The sequence below is a fragment of the Lissotriton helveticus genome, chromosome 5_1 (genome assembly GCF_964261635.1).
Source record: "Lissotriton helveticus chromosome 5_1, aLisHel1.1, whole genome shotgun sequence".
NCBI lineage: Eukaryota > Metazoa > Chordata > Amphibia > Caudata > Salamandridae > Lissotriton > Lissotriton helveticus.
This window is the reverse complement of record NC_136065.1, coordinates 1,709,725,226-1,709,749,996: the sequence shown is the minus strand read 5'-3', so window position 1 is coordinate 1,709,749,996 and position 24,771 is coordinate 1,709,725,226. Positions and strand designations below refer to the sequence as shown.

The 24,771-nt window shown below is 44.7% G+C and overlaps 1 protein-coding gene across 3 annotated transcripts in view; it reads right to left on the bottom strand.

Moving 5' to 3' along the window:
- The window catches only part of METTL17 (methyltransferase like 17), a 244,738-nt gene extending 220,180 nt beyond the window's left edge, over window positions 1-24,558 (bottom strand). Inside the window, exon 1 of one of the 3 annotated variants that reach the window (XM_078644984.1) lies at window positions 24,371-24,558. In XM_078644984.1, coding sequence (XP_078501110.1) covers window positions 24,371-24,445 — 75 coding nt within the window. In that variant the 5' untranslated portion in view covers window positions 24,446-24,558. Of the gene's footprint in view, window positions 1-23,387; window positions 23,612-24,243; window positions 24,296-24,370 lie in introns of those variants that run through there. The other 2 variants (XM_078644986.1, XM_078644985.1) reach the window with 2 other exon arrangements.
- Window positions 24,559-24,771: the final 213 nt, after the last annotated feature.

Below are 24,771 nucleotides of genomic sequence, written 5' to 3'. Positions count from 1 at the left end.
GTTCCCTTTGAAAGAGTGGGGATTGACATTGTTGGTCCAATGGAACCCCAGACAGCATCAGGACACAAGTTTATACTGGTGGTGGTGGACCATGCCACCAGGTATCCTGAGGCTATTCCCCTTAGGACCACTACAGCCCCTGTAGTGGCAAGAGCCCTAGTTGGAGTGTTCTCCAGAGTGGGTTTCCCTAAGGAGGTCGTTTCTGACAGAGGTACAAACTTCATGTCAGGATATCTGACTGCCATGTGGAAAGAGTGTGGTGTGAACTACAAGTTCACCACACCCTATCATCCACAATGCAATGGGCTTGTTGAGAGATTCAACAGGACCCTGAAAGGGATGATTCATGGACTACCTGAACCTCTTAGGAGAAGATGGGATGTCCTGATCCCCTGCCTCTTGTTTGCTTACAGAGAGGTCCCACAGAAGGGGGTTGGCTACAGCCCTTTTGAGCTTCTGTATGGGCATCCTGTAAGAGGACCCCTGTGTTTGGTGAAGGAAGGATGGGAGAGACCTCTCAAAAAGCCTGCAACCAACATAGTGGACTATGTACTTGGTCTCCGCTCCAGGATGGCTGAGTATATGGAAAAGGCATCTAAAAACCTTGAGGCCAGCCAGGAACTTCAAAAAGCTTGGCATGACCAAAAGGCTGTACTGACTGTGTACCAGCCAGGACAGAAGGTGTGGGTGCTGGAGCCAGTGGCCCCAGCAGCTCTGAAAGACAAATGGTCTGGGCCCCACACCATCATTGAGCAAAAGGGAGAGGTTACCTACTTGGTGGACCTTGGAACTCCCAGGAGCCCTCTCAGAGTGCTCCATGTTAACAGGCTCAAGGCATATGTTGACAGGAAGGACATGAGCTTGCTCATGGCCACAGATGAGGGACAGGAGGAAGAGAGTGACCCTCTCCCAGACCTGCTCACTCAGAATCCTGATGATGGGTCAGTTGATGGTGTTGTCTTTTGTGGCAGCCTCACTGAACATCAGCAACAGGATTGCAGGCAAGTTCTGCAATCCTTTCGACATATGTTCTCTCTGACACCCAGCCAAACTGATTGGTGTACCCATGATGTTGACACTGGAGACAGTCTGCCTGTCAAGAGTAAAATCTACAGACAGCCTGATCATGTTAGAGACTGCATAAAAACTGAAGTGCAGAAAATGTTGGAACTGGGAGTCATTGAGCCCTCAGATAGCCCTTGGGCTAGCCCAGTAGTTCTAGTGCCAAAGCCTCACACCCAGGGTGGTAAGAGAGAGATGAGGTTTTGCGTAGACTACAGAGGCCTCAATGCAGTCACTAAGACTGATGCCCACCCAATACCAAGAGCAGATGAGCTTATAGATAGATTGGCTTCTGCCAACTTCTTAAGCACATTTGATTTGACAGCTGGGTATTGGCAAATCAGGTTAGCTGAGGAAGCCAAACCTAAGACAGCATTTTCTACCCCTGGAGGGCATTATCAATTTGTGGTAATGCCCTTTGGACTGAAAAATGCACCTGCCACCTTCCAAAGGTTGGTGAATCAAGTCCTCACTGGGCTGGATGACTTCTGTGCAGCTTATCTTGACGATATTGCTGTCTTTAGCTCCACCTGGGAGGATCACCTGGTCCACCTGAGGAAAGTGTTAGAGGCCCTGCAAAAGGCAGGCCTCACTATCAAGGCCACAAAGTGCCAGATAGGGCAGTCACAGGTTGTATACCTGGGCCACCTTGTAGGTGGAGGCCAGGTTCAGCCACTGGAGAGTAAGATACAGGCCATCAAGGACTGGACTCCTCCAATCACCCAGACTCAGGTTCGAGCTTTCTTGGGCCTGACTGGGTACTATAGGAAGTTTGTCAGAAATTATGGGTCCATCGTGACCCCCCTTAATGACCTGACAAGCAAGAAGATGCCAAAGAAAGTTCAGTGGACAGCAAGCTGTCAGAAAGCATTCAATGACCTAAAGCAGGCCATGTGCACAGCACCTATCCTCAAGAGTCCAGATTACTCCAAGCCATTCATTGTCCAAACAGATGCTTCTGAGTTGGGTGTGGGAGCTGTTCTGTCTCAACTGAATTTTGATGGTAATGATCAGCCTATTGCTTTCATTAGCAGGAGGTTGACACCCAGAGAGAAAAATTGGTCAGCTATTGAGAGGGAGGCCTTTGCTGTGGTCTGGGCCCTGAAGAAGCTGAGGGCCTACTTGTTTGGCACTCACTTCACCATTCAGACAGACCATAAGCCCCTCTTGTGGCTAAATCAGATGAAGGGTGAAAACCCCAAACTGCTTAGGTGGTCCATTTCCCTACAGGGGATGGATTTTACAGTGGAGCATAGACCTGGGACTGATCACAGCAATGCTGATGGGCTCTCCAGGTATTTCCACTTAGAGCAAGAAGACTCACCTGGTCAAGGTTAGTTTATTGTCCCAAAGTTTGGGGGGGGGTCATGTAGGAGAGTAGGGTCTGCAATCCTATGATCACCCAGATTTTTGCTTTTTGCTGCACTGGTTTACGACTTTCCCTGGCTGTGGGCCTGCTAATCAGACCCACAGCCTAGCTGTTCTCTCTATCCAAATTGTACTTAGGTACTGAATTGGCACTGGGCCCTCTCCAAGTCCCTGTACCCAGGGCTGAGGTGCACCCAGAAGTCTCCCAGGGGCTGAAGCATGTATTGTGCCACCCCTGGATTGACTAACTAAAACTGACACAACTGGCTGCACGACAGCTGGGGCAAGGTGGTGTACTCACCCTTTGCTTTAGATATAGTATACCTATATCTAACCCTAAAATGGACACACAGATCTCCTATCAGTCACTCCTATAGCAGGCCTTAACAATCCTGAAGGCAGAGTGCTTGGAATCGTGTGAGATGGTGCTCTAGCATGAGCTGAGCCTGTCTGCGGCGTTCGGGATCCATCCCTTAGCCGTTTCCATGATATCGCATACCATATACTCTTAAGTGCATTATAATCCTCGCGGTTATGTGCCAACTCTGGTATCGCTTTATCAAAACATGTCGAGTAAGGTGTCATACGAATTGGAATACTAACCCCTCGCCAGTTCTGGCGACGGGGTTAGCATTCCACCCTTCTAGAGGGACACGACATGCCTGTAACCTATAACCCGGGTAAAAGTCAGACAGAGCCTTAGCATTCACAAAATGGATGCTGCCACCGAGACACAAGTCTGCCCTCCTGCTGCTGGGAGTCCTCCCAGAGCAGGAGATAAGGACAAAGGGTTTCCTGCCAGGGGCGGTGCCAGCACCGTCCCAGACAGGGTTTTGTGTATTGTAGGTAGGCAGGGCTTTAGAGGAAGGTGACTGCAAGTAGCACCCCGGTGCTCACTGTGCATAGGCCGGCTGGAACCAGTTCCAGGGTCACTCCAGACCCTGTGCTGGGGAAAAGCCCGCCAAGGAAGTGGGTGTAACCACCCCCCTCCTAGTCCCACCCATAGGGCAGGACTTAGTCGCGTGCCAGCCCCTTTTTACAGGATAAAGGTAGAGACTGGCCCCCTTCCAAATCAGATCATCTTTGAATCCTGAAACTACTTTCTGCGAAAGGAACTCAAGACTTCTTCCTAAGATTTCTCCCTTGTGACTAAGGAGTAGTCACCCTGCATCCGCAGGCACCATCTAAGAACACTGCGGTCTGCTGTAAGTCCTTCCTCCGGAATCCGACTGCCCAGCTCGACGAGAACCGGCTTCCCTGGCACCTCTGACCTCTACCCACCTCTACAGCCCAGCTGAGAACCGTGGGTGCGACGAGACCTCAAGGGACCGGCCATCTGCAAGACTGCACGACTTCTTTCCAGCAAGCCCGCCGAGTAATCTACTGGTGAGTGCTTTGGGGTCCGAGAAGCCCCGACTCTGAGCAGCTCCAGCTCCGCAGTGCAGCCCCCCAGCATCTCCACGATCTGCGTGGGGCCCTTCTGCTTTCCGCTGCTCACCGCGTTGTTTGGCTACTAGCCCGTTGGCTTGTGGCCTTCCTGACGACGCCCGACGACATTTCTGCTGCTGGTCTGGTTGCTCCAGACTGGCCCTTGCTCCCTCCCAGAAGAGGAGCACCCTGGACCCTCCTGGTCCACTCAAGACGCCATTTTGAGTCCACCGCGTGGACTTGAATTAGCCAAGGCTTGTTGCCCAATCCTGGGTAACTTCGACGCCAACGACTTCATCCTTCGTGGGACAGCTCGCACCTCCATCCTGGTCGCCGACAACGCCTCCTGGTCCGAGAGACTGCAGAGCCCAGCAGCGCCCACTCACCTGACTGCGGTGACTTCGCCCGGTGCCATCCTGGTGCCCACTTAATCACTGGCTAGTGATTCAAGAACTTGGTCCCCTCTGCTTTCAGGTTTTCTTCTTCCTTGATCCAGGCTTGGATCCATCGAACTTTTCTTCACTGGTCGCCTGCCAGCAACTTCTTCCTTCCAGGCTCCTGGTCCGGCAACGAGATCCCCGACGTCTTTTCAGACCTATGCAGCTGCAGCCCCTGGGCTAGGTAACTTCGGCACTCCGGTGTCCCAGCATAGCCTCACTATCCAAGGGTCAGGATCCACTGTCATTTTCTCCCTACCAGGTCGGGTTCGCCCGTGAACACTAACTTTGTGAATTCTAGCTTCCATAGACTTTGTCCCGCATCCCGCGTGAGAGTGCACACTCTGCACCCGAGTCCCCTAGGCCTCCTAGTAGTAATCTAACGATTCCCTAGTCCAGTCCTAGCGATTCCAAAGCCTATTAGAACTGTTACTTACCTGCTAGTAATTCGCATTCCACTTTTAGCGTATATGGTTTTTCGTGCCCCTCGGGCATTTGTGTAACGTGCTAACTTAAAAGTATTTTCGTAAGAGTTTTGTTGTGTGCTTAGCACCCTGTCCTCATAAAGAGTACAGGGTTGTTGTGATTCTAATAAATACATTGTTTATTTTCATAACACTTGTGTGGTGTCCTTTCACTGGGTGTTCAAGGGGTAATGTGATGGTAAAACAGCTGGCTTAACACGCCCTCTAGAGTCTTAGCCTTAGACTGCTCGTATCCATGCTACTAGGATAGCTGGTCTATAAGGTTGACTTACAACCAATCATCAATAAGGGTTGTTTGGACTGATATATAGTGATCACTAGAATAGTGAACACTGCACATCAGGCCAACTTCTCACAACACATGAAGCAAATCACTAGCGACGTAGGGACGTGGCTGGTTCGAAAACACACAGTAGTGAAAAACTTACAATTTACAGGAAAACACTCAGCACTGCAGTTTAATTTTCGTTTCTTATCCTGCATTCAAAATGAGTCAGCTGTGAATCTCTTCTACCCGACAGAGAACACACAGGATGGGAGGCTCCGATTTCTTGTCTTTATGGGGACATGATGAGATGCACAAGGTCCCATAAAGATATGAAAAGTCTTTACGGCAGGCAGCCACAAAGCAGGGTACCTTGTCTGGAGGGGCAGTGCGAAACGCAAACAGGGTTTCACCCAAAACCCCTCTTTTCCAATGGGAAGCCAGCGTTTACCATGAACGCTGACGCTACCCAATGGAAAAGGGGGCGGGCATACAGTACCCTTTTTAAAACAATATCTCTCGCAGAGGCGTGGCAGCAGCTTCGCTGCTCCGCCCACACCTCTGCAAGACCTAAAAATGAGGCATGGGCTCTCAATGGCCCTTGAAACAAATGTGCCCCCTTCGTTGGAGCCACATAGGTTCTGAAAATAAATATCCCAAACGTTGGAGCCACCCAGGGCTCTGTAAATTGATAATGCAACTATGACCCCCAAAATGTGGAGCATACTGGCATTTTAAATAAACATGCTGTTGTATTCTACTCTGTATTTCTTTATTGGAATCAGAATGGTGTACCTGCGTGTGCTCCCCGGTCTTGATTCTGTATTCTGACTTTGTCAGTTAAGCCTGTCCTATTCAACCTGCTGGTTGCGCTGTGCCTTTACTCTACATTAAAACTCTTATCTACTACAAAATTGGATTCTTTATTTTGCAAATTTGGCGACGATTTTCTAATTCAACTTCTGCAGCATTACCTTGGGAACAGGTGCGAAGTTGTTTCTCTTTTGCTTCCGGACCCGCTCTCTGCTTCGGAGATGATTTGAGCCGCTTTTCCCTGGTTCTCCTGGTCACCTTCATCCTGCTCCTGTCTTCTCAATTCGTCGTACGAAGATTTGGTGGATTTTGTGCCATTTCCTCGATCGGCCTGCTTTCAACTGTGTCTTTCTGTGACGCTGGCAAGATTCTATACTGCGCCCCAGTCGAGTGACGTATTGAGGAGTGGAGCTTGTTTTCCCAACGTGGAGAACGTAACGTGGCGTCGCACGTCAGCAACAGACCCCATTTTGTTTTATTTCAGTGCCAGTTGTTCTTCTTCGACCAGGACCCGTTTTGACTTCATTAGAGTCTGACAACCTCTCGATGAGGTAATTTGGATACTATTTAAGGTTTCTCTGTTGTGTATTTACGTGCATTTCGTCGATGTGCACGACATTAACTTTATTTTAATATTTTATCTACTCTTATTTTTTTTCTCGAACTGTTGCACATTTTTACTGAATAATTCTGCGTTGATGTGCACAACTTTACCAGCATTATCAAAGACTTACTTTTATTTTATTTTATTCTTTTGACTGAAGTATATGTACCTATATTTCTGGTGTATTTTTGTTTATTGATTATTTATTTTATTACAATCATACAGTATATAGGTTCAGTGCATATTTAATATTGAACTTGGTGGAAGATGTGTGGCGCCGCGGCCAGGGCGACTGACGCCGGAATCTGGGGATCACGGTTCGATCCCCGGCACCGGCGGCAGATTAGCCCAGCACCATGTGACTCTGGGCAATAGCTTGCTTAATCTTCCCGACGGCCCCCAGCGCCTAGAGACCCTTACGGGTGATTGTGCGCTTTAGAAATGTGGATTATTATTATTAACTTGTGGGTTTTATTGTCAGAGAATGCAGTTTGATCCCCCAAATAAGTTTTTACAGAGTAAAGGTGATCCTCCTGTTCCATGGGCAAGATGGAAAGAAGAGTTTATCACATATCTTAAAGTTATTGACGGTGAAAGGATGTCTGCAGAGAGGAAGAAAAATATTTTTCTTCACTGTCTAGGTTCCGAAGGACAGAATGTATACAGAACCCTTCCTCCAATGAGGGGGTGATCGTAATGTGTATGATGAGGCCTTATTACGCATTGAAAATAGGTTTAAACCCAACACTAGTGTTGCCTTAAACAGGTATAAATGTTATACTAGGGCCCAAGAGGTTGACAAGAGTTTTGATGACTTTCTTACGGCACTTTGTGCTCTATCTCTACATTGTAATTTTGGTTTAATGGCCGACGAAATGATTAGAGACCAAATTATTATTCATGTCAGTAATAAAAAAGTCCAAGAACAGCTCTGGATTTTAGGTGACACAAATTTAGACACTGCACTTAGTACTGCCAAAGCCTTAGAACAGTCAGAGAAGTGGATGAGAACCCTGGAAAGTAAAAGCCTGGAAGGTAAAGCTTCTGGTTCCACTTCTGTTTCCTCGTTGGTTAACAATGTGACCCCTGGTACTGTTGATTTGGGTACTGTCAACAATATAACTCCCAGTAATTCTTCTTCTACTAATAATTTTAAGTCCAATCCCAATTTCAAAGGTCAACCTAAAGGTTATTTTTGCTATAGGTGTGGTAACCCAGGTCACATTGCTTCCTTTTCAAGATGTCCTGCCATTGGGAAGGAATGCACAAAATGTGGTCGTGTTGGGCATTTTTCTAAAATGTGAAGGATATCAATTCCAAAAGGAATTTTTCTGCTGGTGGGTCATCCGGTTACTCAAAAGATAAAGTGTCAACTATCTCCTATGATTCACTTTCTCATGAAGATATCCAAAATTGAATCTGGTATTTTTGTCTCTATTCACAGTACTTATGACCCTGAATTAGCTGATAACTTAGGTCCACCGAACTGCATTGTGAGTATTTTAGGAAAAAACCTTGAACTCATGGCAGACTCAGGTTCGCCATGGACTATTATTACGAAACAAAATGTTATGTGAACCTGATATCAGGGCGAAGAACGTTGATGGATATTATATTGATTTTATTGGATTTAAAGAGGTTATAATTGAATTCAAGGGAAATGAAACATGGATCAAACTGTACGTGGCATTCAAGGGGGTGAATGTTTTGGGTTGGAGAGACCAAGCCAAACTTGGGATCCAATTAAATCCAAGGGATAAAGATCTTGTCTCTGTTATTGCAGTTGTGAATGGAATTCAGGGAAACTAAATGTGCTACTGTCGAAAGCAATAATGTGGCCACTACTTGTGACAGGGAGAAGGAATTTACGTTGATGTTTCCTCATGTTTTCTCAGAAAAACTAGGCAGACTTAAAGGTTTCACACATAAAATTAAAGTTAAGGAGAATTCTATCCCTGTCAAACAGAAATTGAGGGGGGTTCCCATTAGTGTTAGAGCTGAACTTAAATCGTTACTTGAGGAGATGGTTCAAGGTGGTATTATAGAAGAGATTGAATCTTCTGAGTGGGTTTCGCCCATTGTTTTAGCACAGAAACCTCATAAAAGTATTAGGCTATGTGTTGATATGAGGGCATTGAATGCTAATTTGATTACTGATTGTCATCCCCTACCCAACATTAACGAGATGGTGTGTATGTTGGATGGTGCAAGCATATTTTCTACCCTTGATCTCCGCTCCGCATACCATCAGATTGAGTTAGCTGAAGTTTCAAAACACCTCACCGCATTTATTACTCCACATGGACTTTTTCAATTTAGGAGAATGCCTTTTGGTTTGGCGTCGGCTGCCTCTGTCTTTCAGAGAGTAATGTATCATATTTTCAAAGATGTCGGCATGTTTGTCAAGTGTTTCCAAGACGATATTCTTATTTTTTCAAAGAACGAAGATGATCATGTTGTTCATCTTAAAGAGGTTTGTAGCAGGTTGGGTGAGAGTGGTCGGACTCTGAAGTCTAAGAAGTGTAGATTTTTCTCTAGGTCTGTAGAGTATTTAGGCCATACTCTTTCGGCGGATGGTGTGATACCTAAAAAGTCTTTAGTTCAAGCTATTGTGGATGCTCCATCACCGGACTGCAGAGAGAAACTTTTATCTTTTGCGGGGCTATGCGAATACTATAGCAAGTTTATCCAGAATTTTCCTACCACAATGGAACCTCTAAGGGAGCTTACTAGGAAATCTTCTGAGTTTTTATGGCCTATCAGGCAGGAAACTGCTTTCAGGAAGATGAAAGATGAAATTGTCCATGCCCCCACATTGAAGTCATTTTCTCTTAACAAAAAGTGCATTATTACTGTAGATGCCAGCTGCTATGGATTGGGAGCTGTATTAAGTCAAGTCTCTGGGAAAGAGGAGTGGTGGGTGGCTTTCGCATCTAGGTCTTTGTCTGTTACAGAGAGAAAGCATGCAGTTATAAAGAGAGAACTGTTGGCTTGTATTTGGGCCGTTGAACATTTTAGGAATTACATATGGGGAAACAGGTTTATTCTAAAGACTGATCACAAACCTTTAATTGGAATTCCATCTCCTGGTGGTGGGTGGAATTCTACTGCTCGTATAGCACGTTTATCTTCCAAGTTACAGGAATATGATTTTGAAGTGCTGTATGTTCCTGGAAGAGTAATGTTACTGCCGATTTTCTTTCCAGACTTCCTTGTCCAAATCAAGATCTGTCCTCAAGTGAACAAGAGATGGAAATTGTCTCTACTGTTAATGATTTTGTATCTAATGAGTTTAATGGTTTGTCTGAATCTGAGTGGATGTCTGAGATGGAGAAAGATGGTGTGTCCTTATTCATTTTTGGGTGTTTGAAGAATGGTTGGCCTAAGGACAAATCCACCATAGCAGATTTTTGCCCCTTTCTGTCAGGTATCTATCAAGATTGAAGCAATTGGTAGATTGCTTTTTAAGGGAGGAAAGATTATTCCTCCGGTTTCTTTACAGGGAAAGATTCTTGATTTTGCTCATCAAGCTCATTTAGGTATGTCCTCAATGAAACGCCTTATTAGGGTGAATTTCTGGTGGCCTGGACTTGATGTGATGGTTGAAAGGAAGGTTAGGAATTGGATTTTTATCATCATTTTGTTTCTATAGTTTTTCCTGAAGGAATGAGATGTGTTGTATTCTACTCTGTATTTCTTTATTTTTTTATAGGAATCAGAATGTTGTACCTGCGTGTGCTCCCCGTTCTTGATTCTGTATTCTGACTTTGTCAGTTAAGCCTGTCCTATTCAACCTGCTGGTTGCGCTGGGCCTTTACTCTACATTAAAACTCTTATCTAATACAAAATTGGATTCTTTACTTTACAAATGCCCACAAGGTGCAGCTGCCCTCTGCAAGCCAGGCAGCTGGGAGAAATGCGGCTATGGTCCTGGGCACCTCTGTGCCCTCACGCTGGAGCCACACGGGGCTCTAGAACAATTCTGCCATGTCGTAGGAGCCACTTAGGCTCTATGAAGAAAAACATGCCTGCCCCTATGGAGCGGCCCGCTGCAAGACGCGGCCGCTGAGAATGGGAGGATGACACTGCCTTGATCAGGCACCAACAATAGCCCACAAGGAGCACCCCCAGATCTTCTTAACTCACTGGAATGCTCTCTTCTGGCGGGGGCTCCTCCTCACAATGGCAGCACTTTTCTCGCTCTGCTTCCCTGGACTCCTGGGAGCCCTGCGCTGCCATCGGCGGCCTCGGCCGCGCGAACTCTTCACCTGGGCGGCTTCTCCTCTCGGCCGCCTTCCCTCTTGACTTGCGGGCACCCGCGTGGCTCTCCCTCAGCCATGGGAGCCCCGCACAGGCAGGCGCCAGCTTCTTCACCCAGGCGGCTTCTCAGGCGGCGGCGTGTGCGGGACTTCCTCCGAAAAACCGGAAGTCCCGCCTGCCGCAAGGCACAATGCTGCCTGACTTCCGCTTTCGCCAACGGGCAGCGTCGGTGAATTCTCTTCTGTGCAAATGAGGGGTAGGCTCCCTCGTAGTTTAAAATATGAAGCAGGGTGGGCTCCTGCTATCAAAATAAAGGCTAAGTCGCGGAGTGGGCACCCGCGCAATTAAATAGAAATAAGCGGCAATCACGCGGGGTGGGCACCCGCGAAACACGGCATAATCATCACGGGGGAATCCCTATGGTGGGGATTCCCTCCTAAGGGGGCTGGAGCGTGGCGCTGCCCAGCCCCCAGGCTCTCCCTCTCAATGTAAAGGGGCAAATTAAGATAAAGCGCTCCGAGGCGCTAAGGGTAAAAACACAAAGTCCCAAAGAAGCAGATGGTCCCAGTAAGAAGGTCCTCCAAGGTGGAGAAATTCAAGCAAAAAGTCCTGTAGAGATTAGGGCAATGCAGGGCCCAGGGAAGCAAGCCCCCATGGTAGCCCCTCCCCACCCCCACCCCGGGCCCCAGCAGCAGCGCGCCCTGCCCTTTCTTTTAAACACCATTTCCTTTGTGTAAAAGAGTAGGCAATGGGAGAACCAGATTCAACTGGTTCAGGGGAACTTTGGAGAACTTTGTTTTGCTCAGCTCCTCTCTCCCTTTCACAGGACAGGCCAGGGACATCAGACGCACCACAGGAGATGGAGCCAGCATTGTGGAGGGAAGGCTCAGCCCTATTCAGGTCCCAGGCGCAACTCCTCCCTCCCATCTACATGCAGATCTCCCTATTCACCACTGGGCAGACTCATCCTGGCTCCTGGAGCCAACCATACCATCCAGCCCCTGTCAATCACAAGCCAGACATGCAATTCACATCAGGCAGGCAGACACACAGCACACAGAAATGTCAACTTCTAAAAGTGGCATTTCTAATACAACCACAATAAATCTGCGCACACTAATGTGCAGCATTTATTCTCACGAGTTCGCAAATACTAAACTTGACCCTGCACTCCCCTTATACCAGGAATTACCATGGATACACATATCCCCCATGCATTCCTATGGGAGAGCAGGCCAATCTCACCACACGCACTCCGAGATCGCACGCACTTTACACCGGGCCACAGTGCTAAAGTGTGCAGAGGCCTAAAATCACTACCTCCATGTCAGAGCTTAAGGCAAAAAGTTTAGGGGTGAACCTACCAAAAAGGCCCAAGTCCAACACAGCTGCTGGAGGACTGACACTCAGCCAGACTACTGCCTTGCTGTGCTGACCTGCTGTCCTTTTGCCTCAGTAAGAACTGCAACTTCATACTTGAACCCAGGACATCAGAGTGACTCCAAGGGTTAGTCAGCTGGCCTCCTGATCGGAGCATCAGGGACATAAAAGGCTCTCCAACGTCCTCTACCAGCCCCTGGACCCTGCTGCAGTGTGTTCTTGATCCCCAAATGGTGCCCATTAGGTCATGAAGCCTTAGTCTGGCTCAAGAGAGCTGAATTACAGCTTTTAGTCTCTTCTCGACTATGAACAGGCCCATTCACACGGAGATCTTGCTACTCGCACTGCGATTCGATGCAAAGCCTAGCAGCAGCCCCTTCATGCTACAGCTTCGACTGCTAGCTGGGGATTGCTAACGTGAAGCTCCAGCAACACCTGCCCACGATGCCGGCCTATTGTGTTAAATGCAATTTTAAAATAATGACTATCATATTCACTGTGCTTTCTGTCACAGGATGGGACCTCGTAGCACTAAAAATATTCAAGTCACTATTTTTCACTGCATGAAAACCAAGATTACATTCTTTGGTTCTCTGGTTACACACACAGACCTCTGCAGTGCATTAACCCATAGAGGTTTAGTGACCTCTAGTGTATTTCCCACTGATTACATTAACTTGTATTGATTGTTCATTTAAGCTGCACATTATTTTATTTGTAGTTATCTGAAGGTGAAAGATAAAAAAAAGTACAGAATATTTTGCTATTTTTAGCCACACCTTTGACCCCGCGCTCACTAACCATGCCTCCATTGATTGCAGCAGTTCAGTTCCCATACTTTTTTTTATGCAATTTGAACGCTGATTATTAACAACAAGTTAATACAGGTAATGGCAATCATTTGGACTTCTGTACATTGAATATATGTTTGCAGATTAGAGTACTACAAACAAAAGGCAGGACACGGGTACGAGAAGTATTACATTTCCTAATTAAGATGAAATCTTATGCTGCTGCTGCATACTGTGCATCGGTTCAATAGGTGATGCAGCATACACAGCTGCCACTTGCCCCATAACCATTGTTTGTATAAGTTAACCCCTTCGACACTCATGACGAGCTCTGCTCGTCATGAAGTACACCTCTTGTACACTCATGGGTTTTTCAATTTTCCAGCGCACAGCGGGAAAATGCACCGCATCTATGAGGTTAAGGTTGTGCTGCTGCTGTTCTTGCTGTGCCTGCAAGGTATGTTAATTGGCCGTACTGAAAACCTTATCTAGGATACAAAATCCAAAGTGGCAGTGCCAAACGAGAAAGCGGTGCAGCACAGCAACATGCAAAGCTTAATGGGAGGATATGTGAGCAGTGCTGAGAGATTTTAAGATTGCTTTTGTGGGACAAGGAAGACTTTGGAGGAAGCTAGCATTGTGGTGTTTCGCTGATGCTATTAAAGGTCCCAACAGGCGAAGTTGGGTGGCAGAAACACCATTTCTAGTAATTCGCATATAGCTGATTAAAGCATTGTTGTGTATTGGCATCCCGGATTTTTCACCTCTATGTTGCCAAAATAGGGAGAACTGTACACAACTTAAGATCTTGCCTCTTAAATTAAGTGGTTATCCAAATTAATACTGCAATATGCTGACACCACTATATTATAAGCCTACTGTCAGCTTAAAACAACTTTTAAAGGTGTTGAAGATGATATATTGCTAGGCCAATGCCTTGAATGTTAACGCTGCAAAATCTACTATTTTTTATTTGGTAGAAGTTCTAGAAAATTATATGTAATGGTCAAACAAGACTGAGAGCATTATCGTATAAATATATAGTTGTGCAGTTCTACGACTACAATAGTTATAAGATGCCATTTTGCATCTTTGAAACCAAAATAAGAATTGTTAAAATTTGAATTGTGGAACTTACTCAAGGAAATGGCATGAAAACTGCTAAAAGTAATCAATGTTAAATTCATGCCTACCATTACCTGCGGTAATGAAGCATATTTGGGTTGTTTGACAACATAGATTGACTTTACAGGAAATCTGGAATTTCCTACAATGCCTTCAGATGTTTTGCAAAAGGTTTCAGGACGGAAATCATTTAACAATGTCTTTATAAGCTTTCCCGTAAAGAAACACGCAGACACAGTGCTTAATTGATACCCCAATGTATTTAAGGTTAACGATCAACTCTCCAAGATTTTAATTTAGACTACCAAACCTAGATGAGCAGTAACTTTGAAAACGTAAAATTTACATTTTTGTGCCAGCTGTCCTAAATCAGTTTGGCACTTTATTACGCCTTTATCTAGCTTTGGAAATTGTTGTAACTTTTATTTGACGGGTTGAAATTAATTAATCAGTGTCAAAGTGCACTTGTGCAAAGTTTTGGCAGTTCAGAGATGTAGCTTGCTGGTGAAGATTTAAGATGCGTACACACTCTTGTAGCTAAAAAAATTGTTCTTTTTGGTTTCTTATTTAGGAGAAGCGTATTAGAGCGTAAAACTAAGATCAACTGAACGTTTTAATCTTAAATTTTATGTATACAAGTTATGTTATGCAGATTTGTAAAGCGCATTTTCATCCGGAGGTCATTCTGGACCTGAGCAATTGCGAGCTTAGGCACACCTAGGGCCTATAAGGACTACTCTAAAAGCCAGATCTTCGGCTTCTAGCAGAATTAAAGAACTGAGGAGGAGGCTCTTACGTGTAGCGGCAGGTCATTCCACTCTTTAGGAATTACCTGCCGCTACAGGGGAGAAGGAGAAGGGTTCACTGCCGGATCTGGTTTTCTGAATGTGTGGATTTGTGCAAGTAGGAGTACGGACGAGCAGAGGTGTCTGGAAGGTTTGTGAAAACAGATGTGATTGTCGAAGTGTGCTGGGCCAGTGTTATCTAGAGACTTGAAAGTGTGGATAAGGCTTCTGAGTTGTGCTCATTTGTGAATGGGGAGTTAGTGAAGCTCCTTCAGGTGTTGTGGGATGTGAGTGCAGCGTGAGAGTTCGAATGATTTTGGCCACAGAGCTCAAAAAGGTCTGCAGCCTACTGGTGAGATTTTTTATTGACCTCATAGAGTGTGTTCCCGTAGTCCAGCTTGCTGGTGACCAGGGTGAGCTTGACGGTTTTCCTGGTGCCAATTGTGAGCCATTTGAAAATCTTCCTCAGAATCTTAAGGGTACAAAAGCATGAAGGAATGACATCAATGACTTGGGCAGTCATATCAAGTTTGCTGTGGATAATGGTCCTGAGGTTCTTTGTCTGGTTGGGGGCTGTTGGTCCTAGCTCGGTTGCCCACCAGGTAGAGTACCACAGTCATGTGCCGTTCTCACAGATCATGATTCCGGTTAGGTCAGTGTTCAGTTTTAGATGAATGGCCTTCATCCAGTGGGCAATTTAAGTCATGCAGGCATTGAACTTGATCCGGGTAATGGGTGTGTTGTCAGTGAGGGAGAGAATGAGTTGCTTGTCATTGGCGTAGAAGTTTTACATAAGACAGTGAGGGTTACATAGTGTAGGAGTCACATGTCCTTTATAGCTTGCTGTGTTATATTAGAAGGATTACAATTTATGAACTGCGAGTAACACAAGGATCTGTGTTAAAAGCAGTAAATGTAAAAAATGTAAATCCTTATTTGTAAAGCGCAAACTACTCACCCTTACGGGTCACCTAGCCACATAAAATAAAAATCTGTCATCTGCATATTAGATGTTGTGCTTGGCAGGAGACACATTAATCCGCTACGCTATGTTGATTCAGAACTGGGACCAGAGAAAACACAGGCATTTCTAGCCAATGGGTTACCCGCCAAATGTATCTTACCATTATTATTGTTCCCTGGGATTTGCTAGGCACACTAGGTGCCTCAACCCCAGAAGATATTTTTAAATGCAGACTTTACAACCAATTAAGCAGAATAGATTTACTGCTCGGTTTCTCTTTGTCGCCAACTTCGGTCTGGCAGAGTTTTTTAAAAATAAATGCATAAATTGAGGTCCACATTTTGCGTCAGGTTGCATAACTTTTTTGGCAAAACGCAGATGCAAAATCTCATTTGTGATATCTCGAGTCATAATGCACTCAAATGTACTTATGATAGATCTGCAAAATGTGTGTGACGCCCTAAGATCTGATGTAACTTTTTGTGATGTCTCTGCTTGTGAGGTCATGGGTTGTGATGTCACTTCTTGTGATGCCACGATGTGATGTCAACCACCATGTTGCCACTTGCATACAGCTTAACTTGGTTTATTTATTTATTAATTTTATACAGTGCATGCATTACCCGCAGGTGTCAGAGCACTTTACAAAGGAACCAGTTATGTTACATATGGACTTCAGAGTACCCCCACTTACTTCTTTTTAGGTTGAACCTAGGCAGCGCATGCGCTGCCCTGCGAGGCATGCTGTATTAGTGTATGTACTTGAAGCACAACCTACTCTCCGCACATATTTTTCATTGGCTTGTGTCATTGTCCTTCCTAAAAGATGGCTCCTGATTCATTAATGGGCTTTAATATAAAGATGAATACACACAATATAGTGTGAATGAAGGTTTATTAACACCCAACAGGGAGGCAAGTTGTTCAAACCAAGACCAAGTGATTACTGATCCCAACACCCCACATCACATTCCAATGCAATGACAGATACATTCTTGGTAAGGAATGTACATAAAGATGAATACACACAATATAGTGTGAAAGAAGGTTTATTAACACCCAACAGGGAGGCAAGTTGTTCAAACCAAGACCAAGTAATAACTGATCACTCGCAATTCTTATATGAGGCAAGTTTTTGGATGTTTTGAAGCGCATTTTGACTGTTTCTGCGCGAATTCGACCAAGAAAACGGTGAGCGGTGGTAAAGATTACCTATTCAAACGTATACAGAAAGTAAAAAACGAAAAGGAATACAGATTATTCCTTTTCTTTGTTGAATATTAAAGGAATCATTACTGTATGCAAGGAAAAGGAAGTACAAAGGAAGTAATAACTGATCCCAACTCCCCACATCACATTCCAATGCAATGACATAGATACATTCTTGGTAAGGAATGTACATAATTAAAGGAGAAACTACAACAGGCTTGTTAGTCCCTTCCTAGTACCACCTTGTCTTCATTTGTAACATCCCATAAGGACTGGCCCTTTTACTTCTGTTGTTACATGGTATGTTTATTTTAGTCTGTAAGCACTATTTTCTTTAATGAGTTTCTGGTACTGCATGCATGACGTGTTTCCCTGCAACATTCAGTGTGCCATGCGCTCTTTCACTTCTAAAGCAGACTGGCAATCGTGGCCGCTTCTTTGCAATACAATTGGTTGGTCTTGAATTTACCAATGCCAGTAGCTCAAACTATCTATCGTAAACGCGAGATCTATTGCATTGCAAATGCTTGTGTTTATAGTAACCGTGGGCGAAGCACTTCGCTCCTCCCATGGAGTGGGCGTAGTGTTGCCTACTTCGCGCTTCACAAAGTAGGCGTAGTAGGCAACACTACGTCCACTCCGTGGCGGAACGAAGTTTAATGCCACGGAGTTAAACTCCGACTTTTTCAGACGAAGGCACATGCGCGGGCGCCCGCGCATACGCATTTCGCAAGAAATGCGCGGGCGCATGCAAATTCGTCGGAAGAAGTCAGCGCGTCAACAGGATGAGGGAGCCCCGGGACGCCGCATCCAAGGTAAGTTATTTTCCTTTTATTTTACTGTATGTAATATTCAAAATAAGGTTGTAGAAGAGGGCGGGAGGGAGGCGCGCTGCACGTAGTGGGGCTACGCGAAGCGTGTGGGTGGGCATAGCGCCCACCCCACTTCGCGGAGCCACACTACGCCCACCCTTAGTTTATAGCACCTGAAGAAGCGCACTGTCATCAATCTGGCGTGAATAATAAGCGGGCACCAAAACAGAGGTGGTGTTTGTTTAGCTGGGAAAGAAAATGGCGACAGCACTCTCATACCTCAAACTCAACAGGAGACACTGTTGTTCCCAGGTGTGAGGATACTGAAGGATGTGCTAGGTTGTCCTGACATAAAAGAAAAACCACCTACTTTTCAACAAGTAACGCATTGCAGGTGCGTGGAATTCCTATAGCCCGACGCCCAGGGCATGTTCTTTGGAGTCAAGGACTAGATGTTGTTTGGAGTCAAGTTTATTTTGTCCTTGGGACAAGTAGGCCCAACCCCCTGCAGCACAAACCCTTTGACTGCCACATTACACTACCAAATTATAGATCAGGGAAGGGCATTGTCTGCAGTTAAGGTAATATTTGTGTCCAAAGGTTAATGCTGTTAGAACTTGTATTTATGGTTATGCACTACTGACAGTGGTTCTAGTAAAAAATTGTGTACACTCATTTGCAAAGTTTAACAATATAAGGCTAGATATAATGCTTCCAGGATTCTCTCTAATTAGATGCAAATAGATGCAAAAGCTTGAAAGCAAGATTGATGATTCTATGCTTTCAAAATAAAATGTTCATTAAAAAAATGCAACTAGGAAAAAACGTTTTGCTAAACTACTGTGAAGTTTTAGGTTCATATCTTTGCAGGCTTGTTTAGCAAAATCTTGTTGATACGTGCTAGTAGTTCCAAAAAATATTCATTATGGAAAAACAGTGTAACCAGTTGCAACTAAATTATAGAAAGTATGAAAATAAACAAGCATTGGCAAAGCCAATAAGTATGACTTTTGTGACGCGCCTTTTGCTTATGTCAGTGCGTGTCTTATTTTAACATGGGTTTTGTAAAACGTTATTGTTGTGGAAGCTGTTGGGTCCTCATTATTATAACAAACATTGGCAAAAGTAAAAATATTTTTGGCCTCAAAAACCACACATTGCCACAGTAGTTCCTGGCACTGAACAAAACTACTTTACGTGCAAATATACTCCTTATGAAAGAGCAGAATGCTGTATCTCACATTAAAGCCAGCCAGTAGATAGAGAGATAGCATTTTAATAAAAGCAAAATGCTAGACCTAAATAGGGGCCCAATTCTTAAAGAAAGTCACTAAAGTGCACCCATAGTATATGTCCTTGCAGTAGTGGAGATTTACGGTTTTCATGAACTCACAAGGATTTACAGAAGTAGGTCAGGAAATCGTACTCCTAGAAAATATTTGTGAATTGCATTTTATCATTTGCAAATAATTGTGTAGATTTCCTCACATGAACATCTGCTGTACTTACTGCAACAAGTTCACTTTCCCACTAAGCATTTTTTTTCCTAACCCCAGAAGAAGTTTTACTTTTACTCTTGTCAGGTGCAAATTTCCAGTCTTTCTCTATATGGTTCGCACAGACTCAAAAGGGCATTCCAACCATGGGGAACTATTGCTTACCGCTACCTTCAGCCCCAGTATGTGGATCTGAGGAAAGGTGGAAAAATAAGATAAGGGAATTGCTAGTATTTAAACCTTACGATGGTATGAGCTCTGGCATAATCCGAGAGGCTATTATGAGAGCTCTAATATAATGAGATTGCTGCCTTAATTTGTTGCCGCACTACATGGCACCAAAGGGACAAGTGGATTTCGTTACAGGACAAGTAGTTTTATGAAGTAACCTGTCCCATGGACTAGTAGATATTCTATTAAATTCCAAACCCCTGGCATTGCATCTCTGGATAAAGGGAAGGTGTTTGACAGGCCTGGAAGCTCAGCTTCCCTTATCCCTGCTATGCCAGGGAGACAATTCTCACTTGATTGTGGAATTTTCCATGGCACTCAGTCCCTCTCGTCGCGGACTGTCACGCTTTTCAGCCAATGTGACTTCAAATTACTGCCAGCTGAGATGCCCTTCAAGTTCACAAGCCAACCCGATCCATTCTACACTCCTGCTGAGCCATTCGTTCAGCGAGCCCCCAACTACTTTACACACACCAATTACAGATGGATTAAAATTCAATACTGCACATCAGAATAAATGAAAAACATCAAAATGACAACAAAACACTCCCTGGGGAGGAGAGCCCCTTAGAAGGAGAAGGAGCAAAAGTGAGAGTTGTTATTTAGAAATGTCTAAAGTGGCCATAATTTTAACATATTTATTGAGTGATGTTACATCACTGCATGCTAAGGTGACCAACCATCCATAAATTTCACGGACTGCCTGTTATTTGGGCCTCTTGTCCGTTGTGAGGATTTCTTTCATGGACGCCTTTTTTCCATAATTTTGAGGATGGCAGCAAGCTGTGCTGTTTCCCTGTGATGATCGATGGTCGGAGCCAGCTCGCACTTCTCTTTGAACTCTAGAGAGTGCAGCCCCTCCTCGACCTCGCTCACTCTGTGGACAGGCCCATTGTCATTCTGACTGTGGATGATTATCACATAAAGAATGACAATGGGCCAATGGCCAGGTGAAGCACCTGCTATATCTGCTAAAGTGGGGGTGTCACAGGGTCAGATAAAAGTGTTTCTTGGCCCTTTCCGACTTTGATCTGTGGCTCTCAGGTCAGCATAAGACAGAATAAACACAGCAGAATAATTACCGTGATGAAGCTGTACAGAGGTGGCTAAAGGGTGCCAAAGTAGCCAAAAGCGGCAACAGAAAGGCAAGTGCACTATTGTCTCAACCTAATATAAACTTATTTTAATATGTACTTATGTTTGTTGTCTATTTACTTACCTACTATTGCGTGACCTTCTCTGGTGTGTCTTTAAAACGTACCTGTTGTCCTGAATTTTGATCTTCTGTCCTGAATTTTGGTCCTGAATGTTGACCCTTTGTCCTTAATTTTTACTTACTGTCCTAAATGTGCACCTATGCCAGTTGGTCACCCTACTGCACGCCAGCCAAATAATTCACTTTTTTTTTTAATTACCTATAGCAAGAAAGCTAACCTTTTAATTAGCTGGACAAGTAGCAGACTTAAGAGGAGTTGGGATAGGAAGGGTACAGAAGCTTGGTCATGATAGTGATGGACCAAAGTTTTGTACGTAAGAAACTTGCTCGGATTCAATCCTCTCGAATAACATGTAATAATGTAACCAACATGTTTTGTGGATACTAATAATTGCACTACACACCATTTATTTCATCTACGGTAAGCTTATCAATGTGCTTTACTAACAAGTAATTCGAGTGGCTTAATATGGCTGCCAAAAACGCTGGTATATTCTGCGCATGCGTCTACTGCATTTATGTAGTATGACGTATTTTGCCTTTGGTGGGAAATCTTTGCAGCTGCGCAGTAGTATTAAAGATGGCCACTTTGAACATCACATGCTAATGCACATGGCTATACTTAAACTAAACCTCGCATGTCTTACTAAACTGCTAATGCAATAGTTAAAATAAATTAAGGGAATTAGAGTAGGAATAAGTGCTATACAGAGCATTCATTCATTTTCGTATTCGAACATGTTCTTCTTTGACTTTGTTATTAGTTCATATTTGGGCGTGGAGGGTGACTGAAATCCCCATCTTGCCTGGTTGAGCGCAAGCGCGTCGGACACTGTCAAACTTCAAGCTGTGACATTGAAAGTCTGCTAATTATAGTTTAACCAGAAAACGCGCCTGGGAACAGCGCCTCGACCCAGAGAGGGGAAGGAGAAAAAGACAAAATTTGCATACAATTTATTGATCCGAATGTGAAATGCGGGTGGGAAATAAAGCTTGGGAAAGTAATTAAGGGGAGGGAACATAGAACAATAAGCTAAAGAAAATGACATTACATTAGTATGGTGTGATGGCCTCTCCCCATCCCATTGTCCAATCAAAAGTAGAGGATTCATGAATATTGAAACTATGGGGGATGGTACATACACTGAGAATAGTACAACTAAGGTAGGCTCAGTCAGTTAGTTTGTCAGACCTATCACCGACCCATCATTGCGGCAGAAGACTGCGGAGGCCACGGAGATCAGAGACGCTGCTCGGGCACTCTGACAGAGAGAAAGAAGAGTCGGAGAGATCGTTGAGGGAGAAGAATCTGTCCATCCAGAAGGGGGAAGAATCGAGGAGAGTAGCACCAGAGAGGGGTGTAACTTTGGCATTGCACTTAGAAGAGGTTACCTGGTTAGTCCTGAACCTGTTCTAATAAGTTAGCTCCTGACTACTCAGTAGTCCCTTTTCCAGCTCCTTACCCAGGGGTTGGTCCACACCATTCTAGGTAAATATAAATCTGTTTGGTATGTCCTTGTACCGTTTTCCTTTTCCACCCTTCCCAGGTAACAACGTCATGAGATTTTACTAAGTCTTTATGTTTTTACTTAATCATTATTTTTCCTTGGAAAGTTGGTGTCTTGACATGTGTTGGTATTTGACTCACAAAATTATTGCATAGATAAAGTTTTTTAACTCTTCCCGAGTCTGTGGTCATTCAAAGAAATAAAGATAAATGTCATTGATGCCTAATATGCTAAGAACCTGATCTATCGACCAGAGGAAATTGAGAACTAAGGTGATAAGGTTCTGGTAAGAAATGGTGTACAGGTATAATTCATTATAAGGTAAATATAAGTCCTAATCACCAGCGGTGATTATCAGCTTATGTATGCGTGTTTATGGGCCCAGGTGAGTATGGTGTTTGAGAATAACCCAAGCTGGTAATCTCGCTGCATCAATAGAATATGGTATTTATTTAATTTACGTTTTCCACTGAACACCGTTAGCATGAATAAGGAATCTAAATCTTTGTTAACCCGTTAAGCGCAGCACGAATTTTCGCGCTGTGCTGAACGTTCTGAAAAACGGGTGTGGTCATGACGGAACGGTTCCGTCATGAGCACAGCTCAACCGACGCTCATGACGGAACCGCTCCGTCATGAGCACCGAAGGGGTTAATGCACCGCAACGACGTTATAGCAGTGAAAGCCATCAAAAGAACTGAAGAAGATGGTCGCCAGAGCAGAAATATTACTGAAGCAGTGGAACGGCAGATGACTGAGACCACAACAACTGCACATGAATGCTATAGGTCTCGCATTTAAAAACCAAAATATAAATAAAAGGCATTGTCATTTACAATGCCAAAAGCTCAAACTTGCGTAAATGCTAGACCTATTGCATTGGAAAGGCTTGTTTTGGAGTTGTGCCCTGGCAAAACCTTAAGTTAGTCACAACTCAAGACACTTCCAAAGCAAAGCCAGTCGCAATGCAATCCACTGACCAAGCCCGTGGCAGCACCTGCGTTAAGAGCCCGTGATAAATGTGGAGGAGGAAACAAAATGTACCTGTGGCTCTAAGAGCCCATTAATGATCCGATATGAAAAACCAAATAAATAAAAAAGCGGGAGGATAGTAGTCTGAATTGGGTTATGAGGCACCATTACCTCACCTCAGCCATTGCACTCATGGAAGTGCCAGCCGCGAGCCACTTCCAATGCCCGGAGGGAGTAAGCATCAGCGAGTACCAGATACACGGTCACGCGTCTCCTGCTGCCCCCTTTAGGCCCCGGGTCTCTGGGAGCTCGCTCCTCTTTTCAGGGGATGCCCTGCTGGGGCAATTACCGGCTCCTGTCTCAGACCTTCCCCAAGGTACTTGAGTGACATACGCACTCTGCACGTGACCTCAGTGATGAGCTTCCTCCGCTTCACAATGACACCTCCCCCACTGCTTTATATATGGCTCCAGTACATGCAATCGGTAACTGAGGGTAGTTAATATAAATTAAATTTAGGTGATTGAGTGGAAATATAAAAACAGAACACAAAGGTTGTGAAATACAATGTATAAAAGGCACACTACCAATTCGCAAATAGCCAGGTTTCAAAATCAAAACAAGATTATAGCTCGGGACTCCTAATATGTAAATCATGCTCTGACGTTTGGCCTATCACTTGTGCCTAACCTCACACCCAATCATGGACCACGCTATGGAACGGCCATCTTAGAAAAGTTGGATTTTAGAGGAGCCAATTGCTTCCAGAGCACTGTGTCTTCTGTAAAGCAAAAGTACAACTTTCAAAAAATAACATGAATCCGTGAATCGGAGCAGAGTCAGATTTCAATGCACACTCAGTTAGTCAGTCAGTTACCAAGGTAAGATCGTGCCAAGAATGTTCCCTACCTCCAAGGAATACAAAACTACACGTTTTGTAGATGTGACTTTAAGTGTTATTACACCGTTTGCAAATGACAGTATAAAACAGGCGTTTGCATGAATTTGATATGCCCAATAGCTGACAAATACCTTTCTATCTTTTGGTCGCTCTATTCTTTCCCTTAACTTATTGGAGCCTGTCGCTCTATCACTGCGTCTTTTCACGCTAGTCCTTCTTCTATGTCAGTTATACACGCAGTTCCTGAATATAACTCACCCGGTTGAGGAAGGAGCTACGGGAGCTCAATTTCAGTGCGCAAAACAGCGCTCCACCGCCGCTCAGCGGTGACATGACTGCGAGCACCAGCTACGGGGCCGCTCTTCTTCCGAGAACGCGCACTTCAATGTCACCAGCCGCAGCGGCATACACAGACGCATGCGTGGTGGCGACTCGCGGATAGTCGTATATGTTGCACTGAGCATGCGCTAGATTTGTCCGGGTCAGATCGCGAAATATTAATATTTAATGCCTGTGTGAGCGCGACGACGGCAGTCTGTCTAGAGTTCAAACCTAATGGATTAGTAGTCTTTCGCCAACTTTGAACAAAAAATCGTAGTTCATTTTTTTGATCTTTTGTGGTCCAGGGTTCAGTTGTAGAGCGCGTAGGAAGTGAGCTG